We start from the raw sequence: 26,886 nt of genomic DNA, 5'->3' as shown, positions 1-26,886 counted from the left end.
CCAAACTTTGCCGTGAATGATTAATGTAGAAGGGTTATAGGTTGCTGAAGAGTTTTTGGTATTTGTGATATTGATTACTCTGAAAAAGAACCTCTGTTGCCTGAAAGAATTGTGCCCCAAATTTCCTCAACATCATATGCCAGGACTGTGATAGATATTCAGGTCTCAAAATTAATTGTGAACTTGTTCTTTTCTGATTCTTTGAATAAATACTGACATCACAACCTACTGAAATTTATTTACTATGGCGCCCTTGAGTACATTTCCTGAGTCCTCTTCTCTTAGTTTCTATGCTGTTTTACTTGCTCTTCTTATTTTTACTTTATGGATGTTATTTATTCTTATGGATATAAACTTAATAAATATATCGAACAACTCGTGTTACTTGTTCTGTTTCACATTTTATTAACAAAACAATTCAACATCTTTATTTTTCTGTGTTTTAAAAATATCATTTCTGTGAAGGATTATATATATTCTTTGGGGGATAGTATTTTGTCCATCTACTGGGGATTAATTTGAAATCCCTTGAGAAACTGCAGTCAGTTATTCTAAAAACCTGAGTGCCTGGTGATTTTTATAAGTAATTCTGCACCATATTTCATACTGGATACCAATTTTTATCTGTGTTCCTTTCAAAAGGTTGGCTTGTTCCATAAGCCCTTTTAAAAATCTGGACCCTGGTTGCTTCAGAGACTTCTTTGCTTCCCAGTCTCCCTCAATGAACTTATATGAGGCTTTCAAACTGCCTATCCAAAGGTTTCACTTCAAAGGCCCAATTATAGAACATTTTTATTTGATGGAGGATGTGAAAGAAAAACATGGGGACAAGTTCCTTGTCTTTTTCCACTAGTTCATGAATCATTTTAAGCCATTAAAATGAATATATGGATTCTCTGAAAAAATGATTTCCACTCCCACTGCTGCTCTTAAGAGATTTCTTATGTCTCTGAAGTTTGCTCCCTTTTGTAATTATGTAAAAATGTAGGTCTTTGGCTTCAGGGAATGCTACATTTTACTGAACTGATCTGGCTTTGCTTCATGCTCCTACTGTATATAAATCTCTGATTATATCCCAAGAAATTTTTACTAAGCCACAAATTTGACGTTTACTTAGAATTCTTACAGCATTATTTGCACTCTATTGTTTTTTTCTGTTAGACTCTTTTTTTTCAAAATGCACTAATAATAATTGGCTCCCAAATGCAGTATGTTCTTTGTTTCCTACTCTAGCAGTAAGGGGACATTTATTGCTTCTCAAATTGCCACATATTTGCCTAACTGTGAACGCTGGTAAACTGGTGTTTAATTCTTGATTGGGAAAGAGCTGTAATATCTTTTTAAACTTCATTCTTTCCTGGGTGCTCCAGATTGTAGGGAAAGAAGAGGAAATGGTACATCTTTGGAAGCATTTTTGAGAACTTTTAACTTCTGGCCTCTCATATAAAAGCTTGATTGACCCAGAGAGATATGAGATTATCCATGTCTCTATTCTTGGCAAGATGGAATATACTAGTGATTCCCTAGTCCATGGTAAGAGTGACAAGCAGAGCTAAGGAATTGCTAAGTTCCAATCCTGCCAGAGAGGGGAAAGGGACTGGGGGCAGAGCAGCCACCTCTATTTCTTCTGTGGCTTTCTTACCTAGCCCCAGCACCAAGTGGCTAGAGACCTGGAAGCTTCTTAGAAAGCACCAGAGGGTCTCAGTGAGAAATGCATGTGACTTTTGTTATTAGGTCTTGATCCTGGAAAAAAAAAACAAAACCAGAGAAAAACCAGAGCAAAAGATTTTAACTATGTCAACTGTTAATCTTCCTTCTCCCAAACTGGCTGGTATTTAGAACACTCACTCAGTCTAATAGTTAAGTAGGTAGGACACACCACCATATTTAATTTCTTTTGTGAGGGAATTCTCCTTAAGAAACAAGAATATCTTAGGAAATATATCACATAGAATGATCACCTATAAAGATTTATGACACATAAAATATGACATTCTGAACTGTGGTTATATATTTAAACCATCTGCTTTCTAGCACTCAGATTTTGACTGCCATAGAAATAGTCCTACAGCAAAAAATGGAACTGGAAATCTGCTTTTCAAAGCTACCTCTAGGAGATATTACTAAGAGTAGTCAGAGTTAAGACCACCTAATTTTCTCTTTTCATTCTAATATGAGAAATGTAGAAATGCTTTTCCTCTTTTTATGTAATAGCCTGCCTCTCTTATTGAAGCTCAGTGCCTGATTTCTCAGAATCTCCTAAACGACACCAGGCATTTTGCATTTTATTAGAACAATGTGTAGTTTGACTCTACCCCTTTACAGTAGATATTTCAATGATGTGGCAGTAGAGAAACTGGTAACTGGTAATTCCCAGCCCACACTGGGAACCTTTCCCTTACTCCATACCCACATTCTTGGAGTTTCACCCTGTCTTGGTCAGCAATGACTTAGTACAGATCTCTGTGTATGAGCAACTTAAGCAGTGACTTAAGATTTCAGCCCTGTGTCTTCTAAGGCAGATTGGTGCTAAGGAGAAAGAGTGTCAGGGAGTTAGAGAAGAGAGTCCTGGAAAGGGATGATGATGGGGCAAAGCAGAATCTCAGAGCCAAAGCAGGTACACGTGTGTGTTTGCCCTGGCACAGCTGGGAGGCGTTCTCCTTTATTGTCTCCTCCTCTGCATTCTCAGGAGACCATCTGGTCCTGCTGGAAGATCGGGGAGATCTTCAATGGAGACAGGGTTTCAAGACAGAAGATTTGGTGTATACTTAGACTAACAATTGTTAATTGCTTATTTGACATTCAAATTTAATTAGTATTTGCTAAATCTGGCAACCCTGAGTGAAGACCATAGAGAATCCTGGCCCTGAGCTGAGCATGTGCCAACTCTGACCTGAGTCCTGGGTCTTCCATCTCAATGAGTTGAGAATGTGTTGATTATTAAATATTTGCTATCATGAGAGAGAAGTCAAATTTGCTATTATTTATGGATATTGGTGAACTACGAAAGAGAAATATAAGTGAAAATTTGCTATGTAAAAGTAGCATTATTTTCACTCATTTATGAGGAATGCCTTCTTTAATTATTATTGACTATGTAACATCTCATTTATCTGGACACATGTAATTTTGTTTCTAGCTTTACAAGAAAGCAGGAAATTAAGTCCTGTGTTTGGTCTTCTGGGGTTGGTGTTCTGTTCACAGCTGCAGAACACCTGGGAGGAACACCCCTTCATGCAAGTAGAATTGCTGGATGCATCTTTTATTTTTTAAAGTTACATTTTAATCAGTTCTGTGTTTCAAATTCCAACAAAAGCTACAATAACAAGCAATGTGTTGCCTTTGTAAGGGCCCTGAGGGGCTTGGTACAGATGTGCGTCTCAAGAGCAGTCATACACTAATACCCTTTTTCTCTGAGATCTAAGAAAAGGAATAATGATATGAGAATGACCCAAATGGGTCATTTTATCGGGTGTGGCAGATTCAGAAATCCTGTAATAGTGTCCCATAAACATGGAGACATGACAGGTATCTTTTATTCTTTTTCAGATTTAAACTATGAAAGAGTAGAAAAAAGCTGGAATATTAATTCATGGTGAGAGAGTTAAAGTGGAGCATGTTAGGTGCCCCACAGGCTGCAGCTGATGGTGTGATGAGGAATAGTTTGGCATGTGTTCTGTGCAGAACTGATGTCGGGGGTTATATGTTTAAAATATATTAAGTGTCAAAAGATCAGTTGTGTGGTAATTAGAAATGAAATGACTTCCCTTTTTTGCTGTATTCTAGCCAATGGTCAGTGTCTAGTTCCAACAACCAAAATAATGACATGCTTTCCATCTTGTCTTACTCAGACTGAACAAGGGTTCATTTTCATAGTAGAAATAACCACCAGATTCCCAATAAACAGAACTATGTAATTTTTCTATAAAATATTAAAAGCTTTTCCTCAGCTAAGCTCTCCTGCTTCTATCAGGTTTATCACTGCCTTTTAATGAGCAATAACATATTTGAGTTTTAAACAATGTATTACAGTGTTACAGCCTTGACCACTCTATTGGGGACCTATTTACAAATCAATATTTTTTATGTGTTAACAGTTTTAATGAATGCATAGGGTCATAGCTGGACTAACACTTCCTGGTCCTGCACAGTAGTACTATAAGCATGACTGAAACAAGAGAATGAATAATTCTTTTTCATTGAGGAATATTATCATTACACAGTTGAGTCTAATAATATGTAAATCAAGCATATTCAGAATTTTCAGTGTGGAAATTCTTACTCATTTCTGGTGAGTGATGGCAGTTTAAGACAAAAATTAGGGAATTTTAAGTTTTTTGACATTTGAGCATTGGGAAAATTAAGACCATAAAGCATGCAATAGTTTAAAAAATTGTTTTTCATTTATGAACATTTTACTTTAATAACACTGCTAAGTAACACATCTCTTGTGTTTTTCATAATTTTTTCATTCGTGCAGAAACATCTGATAACTAGAAAAACTATGTGGTTTCAAATTTTAAGGTAATTTATCTAATTTTCTGAAAATAAAGTTCTCAGTTTTTAGGACAACACAAAGAATAAACAAACTATGCTGTTTTTTATATTTATTATATTTCTTTGCTCCATAATAATTTCATTATTATATTTCTCTGCATTGTTTTCTCCTTTCTCCACAAATTTCTATCTTATCGAGAATGATGATTCATAGCCCAAGTACTGGGATGTTACCTCTTGCTAAGTATGAGTCACAGCGGTGGGGACATTTTTCTTCCCCCTTTCCTGCCCCTCCCTCCAGAAATTGGTGAGTTTTGTGGATTTTGTGCCTGGCGTTGACTTGTTTTTTCTGTCTGATGATATGTCCTCAGACAAGCACCCTGTTTTACTTTTTTGTTTTAAATGAAGATGAAAAAAATCCAAATGACATTTAAGAAATGTAAAGATTTCATGAGCCAAAATTCACCATATATTTTACATTTCTAATCTTTACTATTACAGAATGTGAAATAACAACACAGAATTTTCTTTGCAACTCCAAAATTGATCCTTGAAGAAAAACAACTAGCTTTCTACCGCTGTCTCCAAGTAAACTAAATGACTGCTTAAAATGAATGAGTTCCTTAACATACAAGGGCTTCTGATTGTTTCTGGGGCTAGTCTGTCACTCCACCTTGTCTTTTATTTCCATCATCTAGCTAGTTACTTAATTCTACAGCTGGAATTATTTAAGTTACTAATCGTCTCTCTGCTCATCTCCATCCCATAAGCTCCATTTCCAGGTACTCCCTTTCTTTCCTGCTCTTAAACCCCTTTTTACTCTAGGTTCAGGAACCACCATCTTTGGGCAGATGGACACTTGGAGTTCATGTTAAATATGGAAATGGAAATACATCCTCCTTGCAGCGGCTCCATCCTCATCTATTTGCTTCTGTGCTTGCATCCAGTCTTCCACCTTATTTCTGAACCCAACCCAAGCTAACTTCACAGCTGATTCTTCTGTGTCTCCATCATGTTGCTCTCTGTGCATCTTATCAACTGCTGTCACACTCCTCACTGATGACAATTCTGAATTTAAATTTGTTCAGTGTGGTTGTGCTTTCACAATCCAGTAGGCAGATTTAGGTCTTCAAATCACTTTCACTTTGATAAATCAATTTTTTTCTCCTGAGATGTGACCTTCTTGGTCGGAAGACTTAGCAACATTTACAGGCTCCCATTCTATTTTTGGCAAAAGGATGAATTATAAAAGTTACATAAGAATTGCACAACTTTCTTGAATTTTGTAGTTGATATGCATAATTGTGGAAATAACTGAACTTCTGTATTTACATGTTTTCTAATATTTTGTCTGCATGTTATCAACCTTTATTTGCCTTGATGAACACATTAGTCCCTAACTGCATGGTTTTTTCTTTTAATCTCTTAATTCCATGCAGTTTTTATTGCATTAAAAGTAGAATCATGACACTATTATCTACTTCTATACACTCCTAGGCAGTGCTATTTAACATAATTTAAAATTTAAAAGATGAGCTCATCACTGAACTTTACATTTTGCTAAAATAGTCACATTCTTATGTGGTGTCCTAAATTTGAAAAACCAATAACACCCACATTTATGTGAATATAGGCAATTTTGCATTCTTAACACCAACACATATCCTAGTCAGGCTCCGTAATATTGAATTATGACAAGGAAGAAAGTAGATAAATTCTAAATAACAGAAGGTATTTATTTAAATAATACTGTCCTTATTTTTAGACAATGCTGAAACTATGTCATGTCTCCTTAGTTCTACTTGAGTCACTCATCAAATACCTAAGTAAGTACACTACACTGCCTACATATAAATCTCTATCATACAGAGGCATGACTCACTTGCTGTTTTTGAATCTGAGTGCTTTGCATGAAGTCAATTAGTTCCTGGAAATTGCTTTCAGAAAATCCACCTTTTCTTTGCCTCCCTTTCTTAACAGTTACAGGACTTGGAGTCGATGAAACTAATGGTCTCCATGCAAGATCTAAAGAATCTGTCCTTGACCTTGCTGCTCAGAAACAAGTGGCTGCTCTACCTTAAGACTAATTCACCCCTGCCATTTGCAACAATATGGATGGACTAGAGGGTGTTATGCTCAGTGAAATAAGCCAGGCGGGGAAAGACAAATACCATATGATTTCACTTATTTGTGGAATATAAAAACAAAACAAAATGAACAAAATCATAGTGGACTCACAGACAATGAGAAGTGACTGTGGTTACAATGGGGGAGGGGTTGGGGTGGTTGGGGGTGGGGGATAAAGGGGCACAAAAATTCTCAATCATAATATAAGTTAGTCATGGGGATAGTAGTACAAACATGGAGAATATAGTCAATGATTCTGTAACTTCTTATGTTGACAGATAGCAACTGCTCTAGTGGGGGTGAGGATTTAATAATATGGGTAATGTTGAACCACTGTGTTGTATACTTGAAACCAATATAAGATTGTATATCAATGATACTTCAATTAAAAAAGGATTATTTACCCCTTTCATTTTCCTCCTGACAGCATCCTCCTCACTGATTGCCACTGAAGATTCCATTTATTTACCTCCTAAGGGTTTCTTGAAGTTCTACGTTTTTCATCCATATACAATTTCAGAAGAGCAGCAGGACTATTGACTATGGGCTGACATCTTTTGGGATCGTATGGCTCACTGATGAGCTGCACGTTTGAGGCTTAAACATTCAAATTTATTTCCACAACCTGAGCGTGCCAGCTGCGGAGGAGGCCCTGTGTCAGCTGTGACTGCTGCTCAATATGAACATACACTGCGATTATGTGGGCTTTATTAATGAGGTTGCTCATGTTGCTGCTTCTCTTTTCACACTGATGTTGAGAAAGGAAAGGAAATAAAGAAGGACCAGAAATTCTTTTCTACTGGGGAATCATAGACTTTTATGGAACAGACATAATCTGTAGTGTCACTTCTTTCCTAGAGTTGCTTTATCAGGTAACACACTCGTAGGTTATATTTTGAGTCTTCAAGATAAGCTGAATGAGCTGAAGTTTTTCATCTTTCCTGAGCTGCTTGTTAGCCTGGAGTCTCTTTGATTCACTGTGTCATATTCCGGTTTTTCCCCATACATCCAGCTGGGCGTAGATGATGACTGCTACTGAACTCACGCTGGGATGAATACAAATGTCACAATCTCCTGGGTGCTTTCCCACCTCATCTGTGTTAACTACTTAAATCTATTATTTAAATTTAAAATTTGTTTAAAGTTAATACATGTTTGCTTTCTGGTGCTCACAAGAGAATTGGCAAACATTTACCTAAACTTGTGGAGACATTGATTCATACTGACTTCCAATGACAAATTAGAGGCCAATCGAAGTCCTAAAGAATTATAATAAATTCCATCCCGACTAGAAAAATACAAAACTATACTTAGTTTCAAAATCTCAGTTGTGTTTTTTTGGTGCCTATTAGAATCATCTTTTCCACACTTGCCAATTATTCATATTATCCAGAGCCTCTGTAAATATTTAGATGCCTAACTCATTCCCAAAGAGTCTGAGGCAGGGCACAGAAATCAATACTTTTTAACAGGCTCCCCCATGAGTGTTATGATGAGACAATTTTGGTAACTACTGAATTAAGGAGTTCACTGAGATGTTGCAGGATAGCTTTTGATAAGTGTGTGGCATTCATCTTGAAGGATCAACAAAATCCCATTGGAAACGAGGTTTTGGATTTTCATTTATAAAAAATCCAGAGTAAAGTTGCAATTTTTTTGACTTATACTTTAAAAAATGTGGATAACTTCAGGAAGGGAGACAAAACAGACTATTATCAACCTCTTTTTTCTCAAAGCAGCAAGTCCTCAGGGTGTGAATTCAGGTTTATTTAACATCATGACATTATGACTAATGTTTTAGAGGAGGAAATCCGTTTTCATTTCTAATTTTTCCACGTAAGTATACTTCTTGAAATTTATTATTGTTTTAGTTTGGCTTATAACCTTAAAAATTAGATACTGAAAGTGTCTGTCAAATTTTGCAATTCTGCTAAGTGTAGTAAAAAATACTTCCAAGAGTATAAGACAAATGTCACCTTCATGAGAGCAAAGGAACATTTGACTTTCAAATAAAAAATGTATGTGCATCTATGTTGTAGAGAAAATATAAAAGTTAGTTCAATGTTAGAAAATACTGTAGAGTAGAAAAAGAAAAATAAGAAGGTCGGGTCTGTAATGAGACAGTATCATCATATGCTCCATTACGGAAGATTTAATGTGGAATTTTGTCAAAAAATAGACTACCAAAGTAAATTATAACTCATATGAAAGCACTGGGAGGATAGTGAGAAACTGACATTTCAACGAAGAGAATAAAGGATATATTTTTCCTCAACTGACTTTTGGTGTGCACACACACACACACACATATATACACACACATACACATTCATACATATGTTTAGACATCCCTATGTACATATATAATTTTTCCTTGGCATTGCTTCCCTGCGGCTTAGTCAGTTATGACTAGGAAAAAACAGAAAGAACATTCATACAGTTTTAGAATTTTCATTTACAGTACTTACAGTAAACAGAAAAACTGCTATTATTTTGAGATTGTTTTTCTTAGGTAATCTTGTTTTTGGACCTACATCAGACTTCATACTCAAACCCTCAAATTGTATTAGAGCAAGAAGTCAATGGAAACACAAAGTCACAGAAAGGAATTATAGAATTATGTTGGTAAATATTTCCTTTAGGAATGTACATATACTACGTAAGATATTTTGCAGGCACATGATTTTGCCCTGAAACATTCATTTGTTATATTAATTTGGAGAGAAGCTTTGTAGTGGAATTTGCCCTTGAAAATATTGAAATTTCCTTATGAAAAATAACCATGAAAAGCAAGACAGAAATAATATTAGAATCAATAGGAAATAGCTTATTCAACTTCATAAAAATTAACTGCTAGGTTGTTCAGGGAATCTCTAAAGAAGAGCACATCTATAAAGGATATATGAAATTATAGGTAAAATACCTAATAGCAATAACAACAAAGCACAATAATTATTTGGGTATATAAATTAACATAATTTTTATTGGTATATATATATATTATATGGTATATATTATATATACGTATATAAATTGTCTATATTTTCAAGTGTTCAAAGAACTTATGCCATACATTTTCTCATTTATTTTATAAAATCTCCTTCCTGTAGGAATGGAGATGACTATGCCCTTTAGTTCCTTCTTATACATAAAGCATTTCTTTATTACAATAATTGCCACATTCTTATGTAGTTTGTTGGTGTTAGTTGTTTTCTTCAGTACTAAATAGTACACTTATCTAAGGCTTTTTTTCATTATACCAAATTAGTTATAATATGATAAATGAACTGGTTAAATTTAATTTTAAAAGTACCAGTTACATTGATTGAGTTTAGCCAATTGCCATGTGTGTAATATTAAGATGGTTTAATTTTTCAGAAATGTTTACATTGCAGTGATGACACTGTGGCTTATTGTCTCACAGAAGAATTCTGCCTTACACCTTTTTTCATTGAATACATCAGTTTATTCTCATAATTGTCTAACTTGCTTAATGGAGCCTGTTTCTTTCTTTACAATAAGACTTATTTTAGCAATGTCAAAATCATGTGTTATAATAAATGTGGTTCCTAAGTATATACATTTATAGTTATAATTTATCTTGCTTGTGCTAATGGAGGTAAGTTTCTGGGGCTCTACATTAATTTGAAGGTAGACCTGGTAAGTTTAAAATGTATATTATAAATCCTAAAGCAATCACTCAAATAACAAAAAAATGTTACAGCAAATAAGTCAACAAAAGAAACAAAATGGAATCATTAAACCTTCAATTAACCCAAAAGAAAGCAGAAAAATAGGAAAAAAAAAAAGGAAGAAAAGATGTGACTAACAAGAAATAAATAGCGAGATGATACATCTGAACTACATTACATCAGTACTCATATCAAATGCAAATGGTCTAAATACACCAGTTAAAAAACAAGGATACTCAGACTGGAAAAAAGGAGACCCAACTATATGCTGCAAAGAAGAAATGAATTTCAAATATAAACTAAGAATAGGTTAAAAGTAAAAGGATGGGAAAAACACACACCAACATACATTAATCAAAATAAATTAGTACCTCAATTAACACTGGCAAAGTAGATTTCAGACCAAAAAATATTAACAAGGATTAAGAAGATTGTTTTCTAATGATAAGGGGCTTATTTGATCAAGAGGACACCACAATTCTAATTGTTCATGCATCTTTTAACAGAGCTTCAAAACACATCCAAGCAAACACTCGCATAACTGCAAGGAGAACTAGAAATAGGGAAATCCAAAATTATAGTTGGAGATTTCCACATTTCTGTCTTTATAATTGAAAATGCAAGTAGATAGAAAATCAGGACACAGAAAACTCAAACATTATCAAGTAACTTGGCCAACTTGATGCAAAAAATTTTACATACATTTTAAACTGAGATAATGAAATAAAATGCATTAATGTACAAATGTCTGATCAATTAATTAAGGAAAAATTTAAAAACTATTCACATATAATCATTAAACCACAGGCCTAATATAAATGGAGACAAAGAAGTATTTTACCAGTAAAATGGCACAGCCATTTTATATTTCTTCCTCAAGTCAACCTTTCACTATTATAGATTTATTTTTTAGTAAATATTACATAAGGATAATGGGTGAAAATACTTACCTATCTTAAAATTAATTTCAAGAGCTGTATAATTTATGAAGTTTAAAAAAACATCTTATTGAACATATTTCCTTTCTCTATGCACCAGAATGCCTACTGTAAATAAAGGTAAAGGCAGGAACTTAGTTATTGCAATAAACTATGGCAGATATTGCCTATGGTTCAACAATAAATTTGAAGACAGTTTTATAAATTCTAATATTCATTCATTCTAAGATGTCATTGGTTAAAAAACATGCCACTATATTATATTTTTCTAGAAAATAATAAGTGCTCTCAATTCAATTGTGACATTATAAGATAAGCCAGTTTCTGAGATGTTAAAATATAAAATGTGTGCATGTTTTCAGGTGTTAAATGAATGTATCCTCTATGCCAAATAGGTTTGTTCTGTCATGTTAACAAATAAATAGGTATGGCTTTTATAATCTAAACCTAAAAACATATTTCCCCTAAAATGAATTTTATGTGAACTGAATTCAGACTCTGTTGACTCACTGAAATAGCCATTACAGGTTTAGCATTTTGGGGAAAACTTATAAATTCTCTGCCTTGAATATTTTAAGAAAAGATATTTCCAACTGTCTCCTGGCTAATAATACAATAGCAGTAAGGGAAGGACAAATAGGAAAAAACTATTAATTCAGAAATACTTAATGTGTATGCAAATGTATTATAGTCCCCTCAAATACTTGAACTAAGGAATTTTCTTTCTCTTGATGTCTTCAGAAAGCTAGAATTATCTGCACAAAGACACTAAGCAATGAATAAATTTAAACTTCATTAGTCCAACTGAGGCAATATTTTAACATCTGATGCAATTCATTACTGATGTCCCCAAGCACTTCCATTCTTCAGGGTCCCAAAGAAATTCATTGGTAGATGGTATGAAAAAACATTTAATATGGTAAGAACTTTTAGAAAAACAATTAGAAATTGTATGGAGAACTGCACGGTGTGTTCATATATACCTATTACTGTGATATTATAACAGAATACACAGGTAAAAAAAAATAAATTAACCTGTAAATTATTAACAGTCAAGAAAACTGAGCGAGAAAAATCCCCCATTTTAATTTTGACAAACCAGTGCAATAGTCAAAATTTGTCCACTTCTAAAATTCCTAGTTGTTAAAATAACCAAGGAAATGCAAAATGTTTAAAAATCTTTTCATTAACCTTTAAAATATTTTTCTCCAAAGAACATTTTTTCTTAATTCTAATTCATTTTAATAATAGTAGAATGTGTTCAAACAATAACTATGTGTGTGTGTTTTAAGATTAATTATTTGAGCTTCTGTTAGATTTATATAAAATATAAATTCAATCTTACTCAGATTTTAGATTATTGATAATATGAAAATGTAAATAGGTTTTACTGTTAGGTAGAAAGACAGACACAGCCCAGGAAGAAGATAAGGTTCAAGGAAAAAAAACGCTCAAACTCTGCCCAGGTAGGAGGTCCCACATGAAGACAACAAAGGCTTTGCGGGGAGGTAATTTCCTTTCTATGGAGACCAGGACAAACTGGTCCTAACCAGCCACTGTATAACAAAACAAAGAACCACCCAAACCATACCTCGTCATAATCTTATTAAAATAAAATTTCAGGTTTGCCCTAGACCCCATAGTCTCTTCTGTATGCAGTTTGGGAAAAGATGGTACAAGAGGAGTGAGTGTATAACTTAAACTGTCAATCAAATGACCTCACCCTGCCAATCAAAGAGGTGCCTCCAATAGACCCAAGGACATAATAGACCTTCCCTTAAAAGCTCAGTGCCTTTGTCTACCTTGACGCTGGCCCACACCTCCCTTGGACAGTCCTCAAATAAAACTTCGACTCTGCTTCACTATTGTGTTTCTGACTTTCAGTTCTCTGTTACAGTGGGACAAGAACTGAGAAAAAAATTCAGCCCAGTAACAGCACTACTACGTTATTTGACTATAATGAATATTTACTATATATATATTTAATGTAATACATATTATACTATAATGCATAATCACATTATTTGACTATTTGACTCCTTTATGGTGCTATTCTTTAAAACTTTTCAACATACATTTTTTTGGTGTATACAGCTATTATTTTCAGCACAGATGTATAAGCAGTTTATTCAGTCAAACTTGGATACACTTTTATTTTCTATTTCCACATGTTATAAAACCACCTGGATGACTTACCTTATCTTTTCTTTGCTTTTCATCCTGGTATACAGTCCAATGTTCTCCATCATTGCTGTAAGCTAGTTTGTAGGAGCCTACAAACTGTACATGGCCAAAATCTTTAGCTCCTTGTGTAATGATGCCAGTCACTTTAGTAGGGACCAGAAGATCTACCTAAAAAAAAGAAGAGACATAATTTAAATGCCATAGTAGAGTCCATTATAAATTTGCAAGTCTCTTGAGCTTTGATGATTAAGAAACATACATGCTAAAGCCCCAAATCCACTTCTTATCTGTACTTTGAAACTGATGACTGAGTCTGTTATTGGTTTGTACTTCTGATTTTCCCACTGGGTAAACTTAGTTTAAAACCGGAACCACCATTTTATTTTGACCATTTAAAAATAAAATGATAGTCATTTCAGATTACCAATCAATTTTATATTAAACTGATTCATCTAGCTGTATAGTCTTGTATAACAGATAATACAGAACTGGCAAGGCTGACCTTGAGACTGATCATTATTTCCCAGAGCTTGTGCTTATAATTCAATTTGCTGACTTTACTGGCCAATTCAATAATAATAAAAATAAAATTGTAGCTGGGCACATATCAGGAACAAAAATGATATTGGATGTTTCACAATGAAACATTAAATAAAAAGTCAATTCTGTTTCTATGAATTTTAATCAGTTCAGTAATATATAATTGAGTAATAGTAATCATTTTCCAATAAAAATCCTCCTTCAGAAAATTACAATCCTAAAAATATTGAGGAGGAAGTCAAATATTCTTCAAAAACTGAGGATTAAAATATGCATCCATGATTTGTGTAATCTCTCCTCATGTGTTTTCATTCCCGCAAAATATATACTTAAAGGCCATGAGACCATAATGATTTAGTAAGCATTAAATGCATCAGAATGTAATTGAAATGCAAAAGATAGGGATGATTTTCATCAAAAGAGAGTATGCAACATTGAATAGTTTAGTATTCTACTTCTTTGTTCTCCAATTCATGCATCTTCTCTTATATTATGATGTCAATGAAAAAAAAATTAGGAAACTTTGTTTTCCATGTGGACAATCCTTATAACAACTTTACCTTGCATTATTAATGTTCCTTGATCTACAGCTTCCTCTGCTCAATAGCCACCTACTTCCTTCTACTTCTTATGACTAAGTGCTCTGTTACATCCTTGATCTTATCATCTTTAACTGTCATGATCCCACGTGGCTTTCAACCACTATGCCCTTTTGTTTCTATTTCAGGTTCTCCATCCTGTGAGATGTACATAGCCACAAATAGATAGTCATGGGTCAGATACAGGCCATGAATGAGGAGAGCAAGCTAGGGAGAATGCATTGAAAAAAACCTATTTTGTGACATATATGTTCATCAATAAAGGTATGAAAAAAGTTCCCAATGTTTCACAGTGTAAGAATATCTCTTAAACATTTCATATGGGCTTTTGCCCATGTTTTGGAACATTCTCTAATTAAAGACATTAGGCTCAAATTAGACAATGGATTGAGACAGAAAACTACCTTTAATGCTTCAGTATAACATTTCAAAGAGTTTATCAAAAATTATTTTTAAAAAACTTTGTTTTTACTATTTCCCAAACATGTATTATATTATCTAAAACATCGTATGTCTAGTAGCAACGCAGGATAGAAACTTGATACCTGGGAAAGAAACTTTGTTGCCTCATGCTATGCTAAGGGCTACACCCTCATTGAGTCCTCTCAACAGCTCTGTATGGTTGGGTATTATCACTTTATAGAGATTAAGGGACACATACCTAATATAACATGTATGATCAAATATAAACATTAGCAAAGGGAGGATCCCAGATTCCAATCCATGTCTCCCTGACTCAAGGTTTCACCATACATATGGATCCTCACTTAGAAATGATTTCTTCCCATTATCTGTGACTATTTCAGAAATTCTGGAAGACTCTCAAAGCTTTCTCATCACATTTATCAAACTTAACAGCAACACTAAGCCCCAAACCAAAACAATCCTGGCTTTACATTATGAGGAGGGCACTGTCTTTTAACATGAATTTCCTTTCTATTCTTCAGCTCTCTGGGTTTAAAAATATGGATTGCTTTTATTATTCTAATCCAAATCTAATTGTGCAGAGACATCTAGGCATAGCTGTTGGTCTTCAAAGTGCTCTTAATTTTGCTGACACTCAGTAAATGGAAAAAACATCTCAGAGTATTCTGAGTCACTGTGGTGCCATCAAAGCTATAAACACACGGGAAATGCAAACTGCCACCAAGAATGAATACTTTCAGGTATGGATTCTTCAGTCCCTAAACTTCTGTAAGTCCTTAGGTAAGATGACGCAATGAGGAATCTTATAGAATCTCTCTTTCTGTGGCATTTCTTGAAATTATCTGGGTTTCCTGCTGGGTGGAGATGTTTTCTCCTTGAGTTGTGTATCTTGGCTCTTTCTAACAGATATGTTTTTCTCCTACTCTAACTGCTCCCCTTCTCTAGTTTTTTTTTGATCTAGAAATGTTTTTCTTTTTTGTTCCAGTTAAGTCAACTTCTCGACTTAAATAGTCAGCAATCTGTTTCAAGCTGGATTTTGTCCTAAAATTTGCTACATTAAACTTAGAATACCAGGCCTAAGCAAACCTTCTTTCAGTATAAAAGTAATCAGTATCTTACACTTCACATAAAGTTGCTGCAACAGGGCATGCACAGATCTCACTCTGAGACACATTCACAGATATGTCACCATCATATCTAGCATGCAGGATGATCCCAGAAGAGCCCATTTCTCTGTATCTATGCTCACCCCTGGCCCAGGACCACTCTGCCCTTTTGTAGATAGGAGTTAACGCTCTACTGTAAACATGCTGGACAAAATTCCTCTGCTTTTAGACTCTTGCCTCCCAAAGTTTGCACAAACATAGTAAGTTATTTAATGCCCTGAGTTGGTGCATGATAAGACATTTGGCGTAGTGTACTGCACTTCGTGTCTGGATCTGTACTAAATGTGCCTTCGTGTAACAGTTCCCCAATAAAGGTTTTACTGGATTGAGCTGGAACTACTTCTTGAGTGTGCTCTATAGATAAGAACCAACCATGGCTAAGGATGCTGAAATGTACCACAGCAGAAAATGCTAGCTGCCATCCTCTTGGTTCTCTATGACGGATAACATAATGGTGTCACTGTGGTACCAAAGGGTACCTTACTTTCTTGCTAGGGAAGGCAACTAGTCAAAAATCCTCTCTGATCGTCAGGAACGTGATAATGAGAACAGTCTATTCTAATGGGGCTGGGTGGTCTGGGTTCCCAAAATGATACTGCACTTACTAGCTATGAGCCCTTGTGCAAGAGAGTTTATTTCTCTACATCTCAATTTCTTCACCTGAAAAAGGAGACTAATAGTCCTCAAACGATTTTTTGAGAATTAGATGAGTTAATATTTATCGAGTGCATAAAACAATATATACAATATATTAAGGGTCATATTAGACTTTGATAACAATAAAATAATAAAATCTGGAGAGAGAAGTCTCAGAGCATCTGATTATAAATAAATATATAGAAACAAGGAAATGGGTGGCCACATTGTCCAAGAAAGAAGTTCTGGATCATAGCATATTTTGCTCACTTACTCAGAATGTATACAAAGATAGTCATTTCATTTTTACTTAAAATAGAGTCAGTCTGAGGCAATTGAAATTCCCATGTAGGCATGAAATGGTTAACTAAAAATAATAAAATTAATTTTATGGAATATTATGCATTCTCATTTGAAATTATGATTATATTACAGTAAAGAAATTGTTCTAAAATACTATTTCAAGGGAAAATCAGATTCCAAACTTTGGTGAGTGGCTGATTTCCCTATAATTATAAGAGAGAAAAATGAGGGTTACATATTGAGAGAGGCTTAAAATAATACATAAAGAAAAAATATTGTATGAAGGTTATATAGGAGTATTACTTTTTTTGTTATAGAACATCCTAAAATATTGTAGTGATACACAAACCTTTTTAGCATGTCTAACTTAGAAAATAGATAAACTCAGAGCATTTGTTTGAGAAAGGTCAAGATAAATGACATTTCAGGTGTCTGTGATATCCTGACAGATGGTTCCTTAGAAGGAGTCAGGGCAGACTAGGAAAGTTAGCAGATTTCCATGGAGATGTGCTTTAAGGTGTTCAAGATAAGTGAACAAAAAGAGCAAAGAGATTTATCACAGAAATATGCCACTCAGATGCGTCTACAATGCTCCAGCAGCTCTGGCCTTCATGCTCCATCAGTTATTTGGGGTTTCATATTTTATAACTTCATGGAGCCTTGTAAAATTAATTCATTAAACAGAAATAACTTTGAGGCTAACATACTTTTTAATTTTTAAAAATCAAATTATAGGCAAAATATCTAGACAACATTTTCATTTCAATAAAGAATTTTTACCTTAATATTACATGAAATAATTGTATATATAAAATCCTAGCTACATTTAAGGCCCATATTAATTGTACTTGGTATTTGAACAATATTGTGGGTTATCAGATGTTGGTTGTACTTTAGTTCATATTTGCATGTCAGTATTATTGTGTTGATCACAAAGTAATGAGATCAATGTATTCTGAAATAGTATCCAGCCCCTGTATCTGATACGATCTAGTAGCTCTAAAGTTACCAGTTCAGAATCCTTAAAATACTAGAGGCCTGATAATACACTCATCCCAGGACTCGTTCTTGCATTCCTCCATTTACTGAAACAGTTTTATTTCCAATGGTATTTAAAAACATTTAATATTGCAATTTTTTTTCCATATTGATTTTTAAAATTATGAACACTAATACAAAAAAATTATACCATAAAATAACCTCTCAAAGGCTAGAAGGAATTTTCTGTTTTACTGGTGTTTTATAGCGAACCTCTAATATGTAAGACCACTTCTAACACACGTATGGTACCATAGACAAGCTTTTTAAGCTCAGGTGATCACTTAGCAGTGTGTTTTACACCTGACATACTGTAGACATTCCAAGTATCTAGACCTTGTCTGCCCTGGACTCAAAGGCGAGAAAATTCTGTACTTCTAACAATTATCTGCAATGTAAACATGAACAATGCCATATGTTAGCTGGAGCTGCACCCCATGATTGCTGTCAGATCACCTATTACCTTTCTAAAAGATTTTATTTACAATGGTATAAACAGTTCAACTACATATTTTAACTGAGGATGGGAGATAGCAGGGTAATGATGCACAATTTATATTTAAGATTTTTATTTTAATAAACTTTCTCATTATAAAAGTAATTCAACCTATGAAGAAAAATAGAAAATACAGAGAGGATTAAAAAGCAACTCCGTCTCACCATCAGATACAGTCAATGCTTTTTATCTCTCAAAATGTGGGGTTTTTTTTTGACAAATTTGTTGCACTTGGCATTTGAACAATATTATTGGTTACCAGGTGATGGTTGTACTTTTAGTCCATATTTGCAGGTCAGTTATTTTTTTTCTTTATTCTTAATATTTCATTAGTAATTCTCGATTTCAATTAATTATTTTGAAGGCATTTGTTTGTCCTAACCATGATTTTAAGAATTTAGTACAATCATTTATTTACTGTGAAACATTTACTCCTACTTGTATACACAATTTTTTCTATTAAAATTAATACTGTCCTAAAGCCCTAGCTCTTTCATTTTGTCACATATCTCATTTACATAGGAAAAATTTATAGAATTAAGGTTATTTGGTCAAAGGGTATGAAAAATAGATTTATTTTCTAAACATAAAAGTAATAAACACTCATTGTCAAAATTTCAGATGGTGAAGAAATATAAGAATCCAGATAAAATAACCTGTAATTCAGGGTTCATTCTTTGATGACTTCTTGCTATTCTTATATGCAGACATATCCTGTTCACATATGTCTTCCTTAAATTAAGCTCAAAGTATACAAACAATTTTATAATTTGCATTTTTTTCACTTACTGTAGATATTTTTACATATAAATAATAGTAATTTGTAATGGTTGTGCAATATTCTTTATTATGGATACATGTATAAATATGATAATTACTTAACCAGTCCCTTATTTTGTCTCCAATTCTGTTTCATTAGTAAAAAACCTGCAATGAACTCCCTGTATATCTTTTTTTCCCCATTGATGCAGTTGTTTCTTTATAGGAATAAAGGACCTATCTTTCAAAGTATGATATACACTGTTTCACTTACATGTAGAAAGATTATATACTTCCATGTGCAGTGTAAGTTTTTTCTTTTACATACTCACTAACCCTATGCTTTATAAAATTCTACATTTTTGACATTTTGAAAAATGACAGTTTTTCACATTTAATGCACATAAATGGTGATAAATGGCATGTAATTTACATTCTAATTGTTCAGTGTCAGTCCTTTATTACCTATCAGATTAGAAATTTTCTTATTGGTTTTTAAGAATTATTTATACAGCATCAATATTGGCTTGTTCTATTTGTTACATTTCCCCCCCCAATTTGCTGTCATTTAATTTTATATTTGACACACAAACTTTTAATTTTCCCATTCACAAATCTATCCATGCCATTTGTGATTGCATATTTTTGTATGCCTAAAAAGACCTTCTACTGAATTAAACCAGTTTAAAATGATTTGCATGTTCTCCAATAATCCCCTCTGGGTTTTCCTTCTAAGTTTCCTTCCTTCACATGTAAGCCATTCTGGTTATATGTGTATATATGATGTGACATAAGGTTTACACTTCATTTTTTTACAAGAATGAGATTTTCTCAACACCTTTTATTAAATAATCCATTTCTTTTTTGTTTTTCCCCCCTCCCTGGCTGATGGTTACAAGGCTTGTTTTTTATTCTTGAAATTAATATGACTAATCATTATCGTCATCATATTCCAGAATCTATCCTGGCAAGAGTCTTGTATTGTTTTGAATAGAATCAAGTGGGCCCATGAAAGTTGTGGACTTGTGTACCCTCTGGGGGAGGGAGGGAGGCCCAAAAGGTTTTCTTGTTTTCTTGTTTAAAATATTGCTTATGTTTTTTCTTTTGTTGTTTCCTGCAAAAAGGTCAATTATCCAAAGACTGGCTCTTTACTTCTGATTTTTCCAATTTATAATATTTTCTCACCATTTTCATTCTTTTATTATTCTCCTTTGTATTGTCAGAATTTCTCTTCCTTTTATTCTCAATAGTATAGATTTTATTTGTGATGATGCGATTTCTACTGCTAATTTTTTTGATTTCCTTGAAATACATTATTAATATACCTCCCTCATCATCTCATCCTCTCTATTACTCATGGAGAAAATACCTTCATATACATCCAAGTAATCTGTTTTTTTTATAGAAAATTTTCTTCTTCTATAGTTTTTCTTCAGATCTTCAGAAAAATTTCTTTCCTCATTGTTCTTCATATTTATAAATAAGCTCCTTATTATCTTGTTTTGTTTTCCTTTACTTGACTAGAGAGAGAACAGTCCTGGTGTTTGCCAACACACTGGTCAAAAGGGTTCCCTTCTGCCTCTCACCATCTTTTAGGCAATTGTGAGAATTCTCTTTCTGACCTTCAAATATCAACACTGCCTCTGGCTTGTTACTGAGTAGACATTAAGGCAGCACAGTGCAGCTGCTCTGCAGGCTGAGCCTCTCCTACTCTTGCTGTGTCTCCTCTGAATATAGGAAGAATAACTTCTTTTCTATATAATACAAAATCCAAAGCATTCTCCTGTCAAATGTAAAATCACAGGGGGTGTGGGCGTGGCATGGCCTCTGTTGTTCACCACGCACCTGGCACGCACAGTGTTTCAATAAATACCTAGTAAATGAATGATTTTATATTTTAGGATTCAACAAGCTAACATGTAGCCAACATGTATTCTGTTCCACTTGGCCAGGATTGTATTATGGGGCAAATGGGTACGATGGGCCACTGGGGGGCAGGGCCATAGGATGCAGCTTCTGGTTGTAGTAAAGTGAGATCTGGGCCCACTAGTCCACAGAGCAGGCTCTGGGCCATGGTCACCACTGATCTGATTTGATTCAGACCTTGGAATTGTCACAGTTACAGGGGGCTCTGAGCAGAGCCTGAATGTCACTGACTAGCATGTATTTGTACGCATACTTCACAGATGATGGGAAGGCAATCAAAAGCTTCAGCAGTCTCCATTCAGAAGTCGAATGAGTTAAAATGATGTAATGTCCAAAGCTCAGCACAGGAACACTAAAAATCTGGTTTGCTCTCTCAGTTTCAGAGGAAACTTCATATGAATTCTCAGGAAAACATTTGAGAAAATTCAAACTCTCTGTGTAAAAAAATAATTCTAAATGAAAGTCTATCTATCAAGATTTTCTCATTAAATCTCAAAGAAGTTTAAAAAACAAAAACAACCAAAATTGTAACACATTTGTATTCATGAAATAATATTATAAAGATTAAATTTAATGCTCTTGTATTGGTTTACTTAAATCATATATAAAGGGAAAATAACTTGATTTTTTTTAAAGGGAAGATCTTTGTGATATTCTACATAAATTATTTTTAATTGTTTAAAAAATGATTCTCCAACAATTAATTACAATGAACTAAACTGACATCAAGTTAACAGGGAAGTTCTCATCCAATTTCTCCAAATCCTATTCAGAAAGAATAAAACATGTCTAAGGAAAAATATAAACTTAGAAAATACTTAGGGAATAGAATCATACTTTTCTTCTTGGATTATTGAAAGGGGACTTTCTGCTGAATTCATAGAAAATAAGATCTCCCTGGAACAGTTGAATTAACATATCTTCTCTGTTTACCTTTCAAGTCTGATTTTGATTAAGCTGGGAACGTTGACTTATTCCATGAATAAAAACTCAGGGTGGTGGCTAAATTGAATTAGTCTGTAATTGATAGGGTCGTTAGTAATTGGTTAATGAAAATGTAATACAAGTCTGATCAAACAGTATGATGATATCCAATAAAAATTATTCAGACACTTTAAGTATAGCAGTGTCAAAGCCCAAATGAAGTAGGAAAGAAAGAAAATTACTGGTAAATGATTTTCATGTAATTTAGAAAACAGTAACACAACTTTGAAGTAGTAACTGAGATAGTTTGTTACTTAGTTTAGTGCTTTTTGACAGCACAGTGAGAAAAGAACCTAGGTAAAAATTGTGTCAACATCTTGTACAAAGCTAAAGATTCACTGATCTGCTGATAAAGCTTGTGTGCACTTCAGGGGCCAGAATTTGCTTGATTGTTCACTTGAAAAAGTCGTTTGAATACATATCTTTGACAACTGCTTTACTGAATATAATTTTATCAAAGGCATTTGTATTTTGTATAACCATTATGTATTTTAGAGACTAATATTTGCAAACACAAAACATCTATATACAGATATATGTGTCAATAGGTATATTTACAAAAATCTTCTTGTTTTGGGACACATTAAAAAAATCATGTGAGAACTCTGACAATAACACACAGCGTAAAATATACTGCAGAGGCAAATCACACCGCATATCTTAAATACTAAGAGGGAGGCCCTTCCAAGGCAGGAAGGTTGACAGAACACACAAGATATTTTTATGCACTCTGCTTGCTGGACATGCTATGCATGTTAGGTTGATATAACACTTTGCCATTCCCACAGTCTGTAAGTCATCCTTGGAGTTCTGTAATACCATTTTGTTACATCAGACCAGACGACCCTTAATGCTAGGTTTTTCAGTCTTAATTGGATATGTGCACGTTATATGGTGACTGATTTTTTAGGCTGAAACAATAGCAATGCAAACAAAGCTAGAAAAACATCCCCACCTTGTCCCTACAAAAGGAAATGGAAAGGGACATGGCCTCTCAGGGCCTCTCAGGAATCAGGCAAGAGGCAGATGCTTCAGACTGCTTTGGGAAAATGTACCATTCAGTGTCAATGGTTAATGAACAGCCTGGGTCAGCGCGTGTTACTCTGAAAGTGTTTGGAGGGGTAAGGGAGGGAGATGGCCCAACCGGAATAGAACTGCCTGGGGATTACAGGGTTAAAAGTCACACTAACACAGGAAGTGGACTGCCCTGAAGGGTGGCTTTAAAAAAAAAAAACGTTTTTGTCCAAAGGACAGAGTATATATGGTATAAATATAGTGTGAATAAAAAGGATACAAATTATTTCCATTCAAATGCATGGTCAATAACACTGTCTGCATTGTATTTGCAGAAGGACAAGTTTACGTGGATCTGACAGGGCTTGTAGTTCATCAGTTCTCCAGTCAACATAAATTATAATTGCCATCTTGCAGCACCTCATTAAGAGCCATGGTCATAGATTTCCTCATTGAATATCCATAAAATCAGCATGTTTTATTTATTTATATTAATTTACTTATGGTAAAAATATCTAGTTCTCCTGCTGTAATGCTGATGGCTGATTTCCATTTGTCTTTTTCCTGAGTGGAAATGAACAGCAGCTGTTGTGTGCCCGAGACTCCGATCTCATCAAGTTTCTCTGATCGGTCCTGATATTGATTTTCCACTTATTCTCCTTTGATATAGTATTCAAGGTCTTTGAGTTTATTAAGTGGCAGAATCTAAAACTGGGTGCTGGATGTTGTTGATAAAATCTGAATGCCATCTGATGAACATATTTTAATTAAGTATTATGGTACAATATGGCCTGGATATATTTATAACAAAGCCCCAAATAGGTATATGCCTAACAGTTATAATGTTAATGCCCTGATTATAGGGCATATAGCTTTTCATGAAATATGTTCTTGATTGCATGTGAGCAATACGATGCTCATACTTTCCTTCTTGTGAGAAATGGCACTAGATTTAAGTACTCGGTATGCATGCCTGTCTCAGAACAAGGGGTCATTTCTTTGTGCCGTCTTCTCCAAACAATCTCATATTTTGAAATCACATTCTTAAACTCTAAAACTATTCACACACTATATTTTCTATTACTGTAAAATAGTTCATAAGCCACAGTCTGAAATTAGGTACATAGTTAATTAATCACTTGGAACAAAATCATTACATTAAGCTTACTTAATTTTTTTTCTTGCATATGTATTCAGGATTTTAAGAACTCTCCAAGTTAGAGCTTACTTCATGGAAGGATCATTTACAGATTCAAATGAAAAATTTCATGAGAAAATTCACCCCTCCCTCTATCCCCTGGTGGTTGAACATCTTTGCAATAAATGTCGTTGAGATCCCATCTTTGACTTCAGGTACAAAGTGCTGACATTTTAAACATAATTTGCCAAAACAAAAAAATCAGAAGTGAAATAAACAAAATAGAGGTATAATTTCCTTTTATTTGATATAACTGCTTATGAATCCTAAAATCCAAAGATATTTTAATGAATTCAAACACTGACTTAAAAAGAAACCATGTAGAAATGATTAGGTAGAATGACACTGAAAGTATAATTTTCTGAAAATTATTTGCAATGGAGTCAATCAGCAGGTAAGTAAAAAACCAAAAACAAACAAAAATGTTCAACCTAGTAAAGAACTCATATTTGTCTCTTTATTTTATGTCTTGCTGTACCTAAGGTTATTTTGACATGTCTTTCCCATCATGGAGAAGTCTGGTACATTTCAAGAAATGCTGAAATTTCTGTTCGTTTAGGAATCAGAATATAAGCCTTGTCACATCTATATATCAATAAAATCACTATTGGCCCAACACAAATGACTTTTTCAAATTCTCCCTTAAGGGGAGACTTGGGAGAGAGGTCACACAGAATTTATTACCCTTTTAATACTTTGTATTCTGTAAAAACATGGCCTTACAATGCATTGTCTCCAGGTCTTTTGTAGTGTAACACTAAGGCTTTCCTTAAAAAGTAACAGCAACCCACAAAAAAGACCATGTAGAGATTATGCATTAGAAGCAAGAAATGTCGCTGTTGGGAGGTGGCAAGGACAATTGTGAAAAATATTTCTGAAATGACATATTCTTTTGAAAGTTTTCAGGTCACGACAAATGTGGTTGGACTCTCAAGATGGAAACAATAATTAAAAATAGTCCAGCAATAAGATCCCACATTAAAATTATGTATCTAATATTTCTGCTCTGAGAATGCCCTTTGAAATCACTTTTCTTGACATATATTTTATTATTTTAAGAACAACCTTCTATTATTTATTTCTTTTCATTTAGAATCTTAAAATCATGAATAGGTATTGAATTATCCTAAATTGTATGTCTATTTATACTGAAATGATCATACAGATTTCTCCTTTAATTAATTAATTAAAACCTAACAAACAGCCATAAACCCAACACCCAGCCAACCCAAGACACCTCTGCATATCTTCCCCTGTCTTCCTTCTTCTCTCAACCATAGTTACCCAATCCTATATTTTTCTTTATTTCCTCGCTTTTTAAAACATGGTTTATTAGACATGAGTGGACTCCAAAATGATATTTAGTTTTAAGTTGTTTTTAAAATTCATAGAAAGAGGGTCATATAGTAGTCTTCTGGGATGTGCTTTTTTCACTTAATATCATATTACTAAGATTCATCTATATGTATGTTTATAGTTAAAAAGTATATTTTTATTACAGTGTAATATTCATGTGTGAATTTAAGACAATATATTTATCCATTCTATTGTTATAAATATTTGATTGTTTCCAATTTTGTCTTTTAAAATCAATGCTATGAGCCTTCTTTTACTTATCTCTTGGCATACACACTCAAAACTGTTTTGTGATTATATACCTAGGAGGGGAACTTTTTGGTTTTAGAGTATATGAATGTGTAATTTTATAAGATAAAGCCAAACAATTTCCAAAATGATTTTACAATTTACACGCCTACTCTCAAGATACTTTTGTTACCTTTAATTTCTTATCTTGCTTATTGACATTAGATTTTTTTTTAACTTCTTTACAAAGTTTGGACATTTTATACATTTCTGGGATAAACTCATTTTCATTAGTAAACTTATTTAAACTTTGATGAATTCCATTTATTAATATCCTATTGAAGACCTTTGCCTCTCTGTTTACAAGTGAGATTCTAAATCATTTTCTTGTATGTTTGCCATTTTGGTACCATGAAACATGGTTTCATAATAGAATTTAGGAAGACTTTTTTCCTTTGTTTTCTGTGGAATAGTTTGTGTAACATAGAGGGTATATGTTTTTTGAAAACTATAAAGTCTGACTAGAAGTCTTCAATGCTGGTAGGTCTATTCAGGGCGTTTTCCTTTTCTTTCTTTCTCTCTTCTGCTTGTGACTTTCCTGACCATAGAGGCTTCTATTTTTCTTTGAGTAAATACTTTTGGGTAATATATTTTTTACTATAAATACATATGTATATGTGTGTGTGTATATATATATTACCAATTTTAACATATACATTAAATAAATATGGCACAATGTTAACTTGTATTAAATTTGGGTATTATCATTCTCTGTACAT

The 26,886-nt window shown here is 33.7% G+C and overlaps 1 protein-coding gene across 2 annotated transcripts in view; it reads right to left on the bottom strand.

The window, feature by feature from the left end:
- Window positions 1-26,886, bottom strand: part of EDIL3 (EGF like repeats and discoidin domains 3) — a 388,593-nt gene that overhangs the window by 9,653 nt on the left and 352,054 nt on the right. For both annotated transcript variants that reach the window (XM_036998533.2, XM_036998532.2), the window contains one exon: window positions 13,451-13,606. In XM_036998533.2, coding sequence (XP_036854428.2) covers window positions 13,451-13,606 — 156 coding nt within the window. The remainder of the gene's footprint in view (window positions 1-13,450; window positions 13,607-26,886) is intronic.

Source organism: Manis javanica, chromosome 1, assembly GCF_040802235.1.
Source record: "Manis javanica isolate MJ-LG chromosome 1, MJ_LKY, whole genome shotgun sequence".
NCBI classification, from domain to species: domain Eukaryota; kingdom Metazoa; phylum Chordata; class Mammalia; order Pholidota; family Manidae; genus Manis; species Manis javanica.
This window is presented reverse-complemented; position numbering and strand designations above follow the sequence as displayed.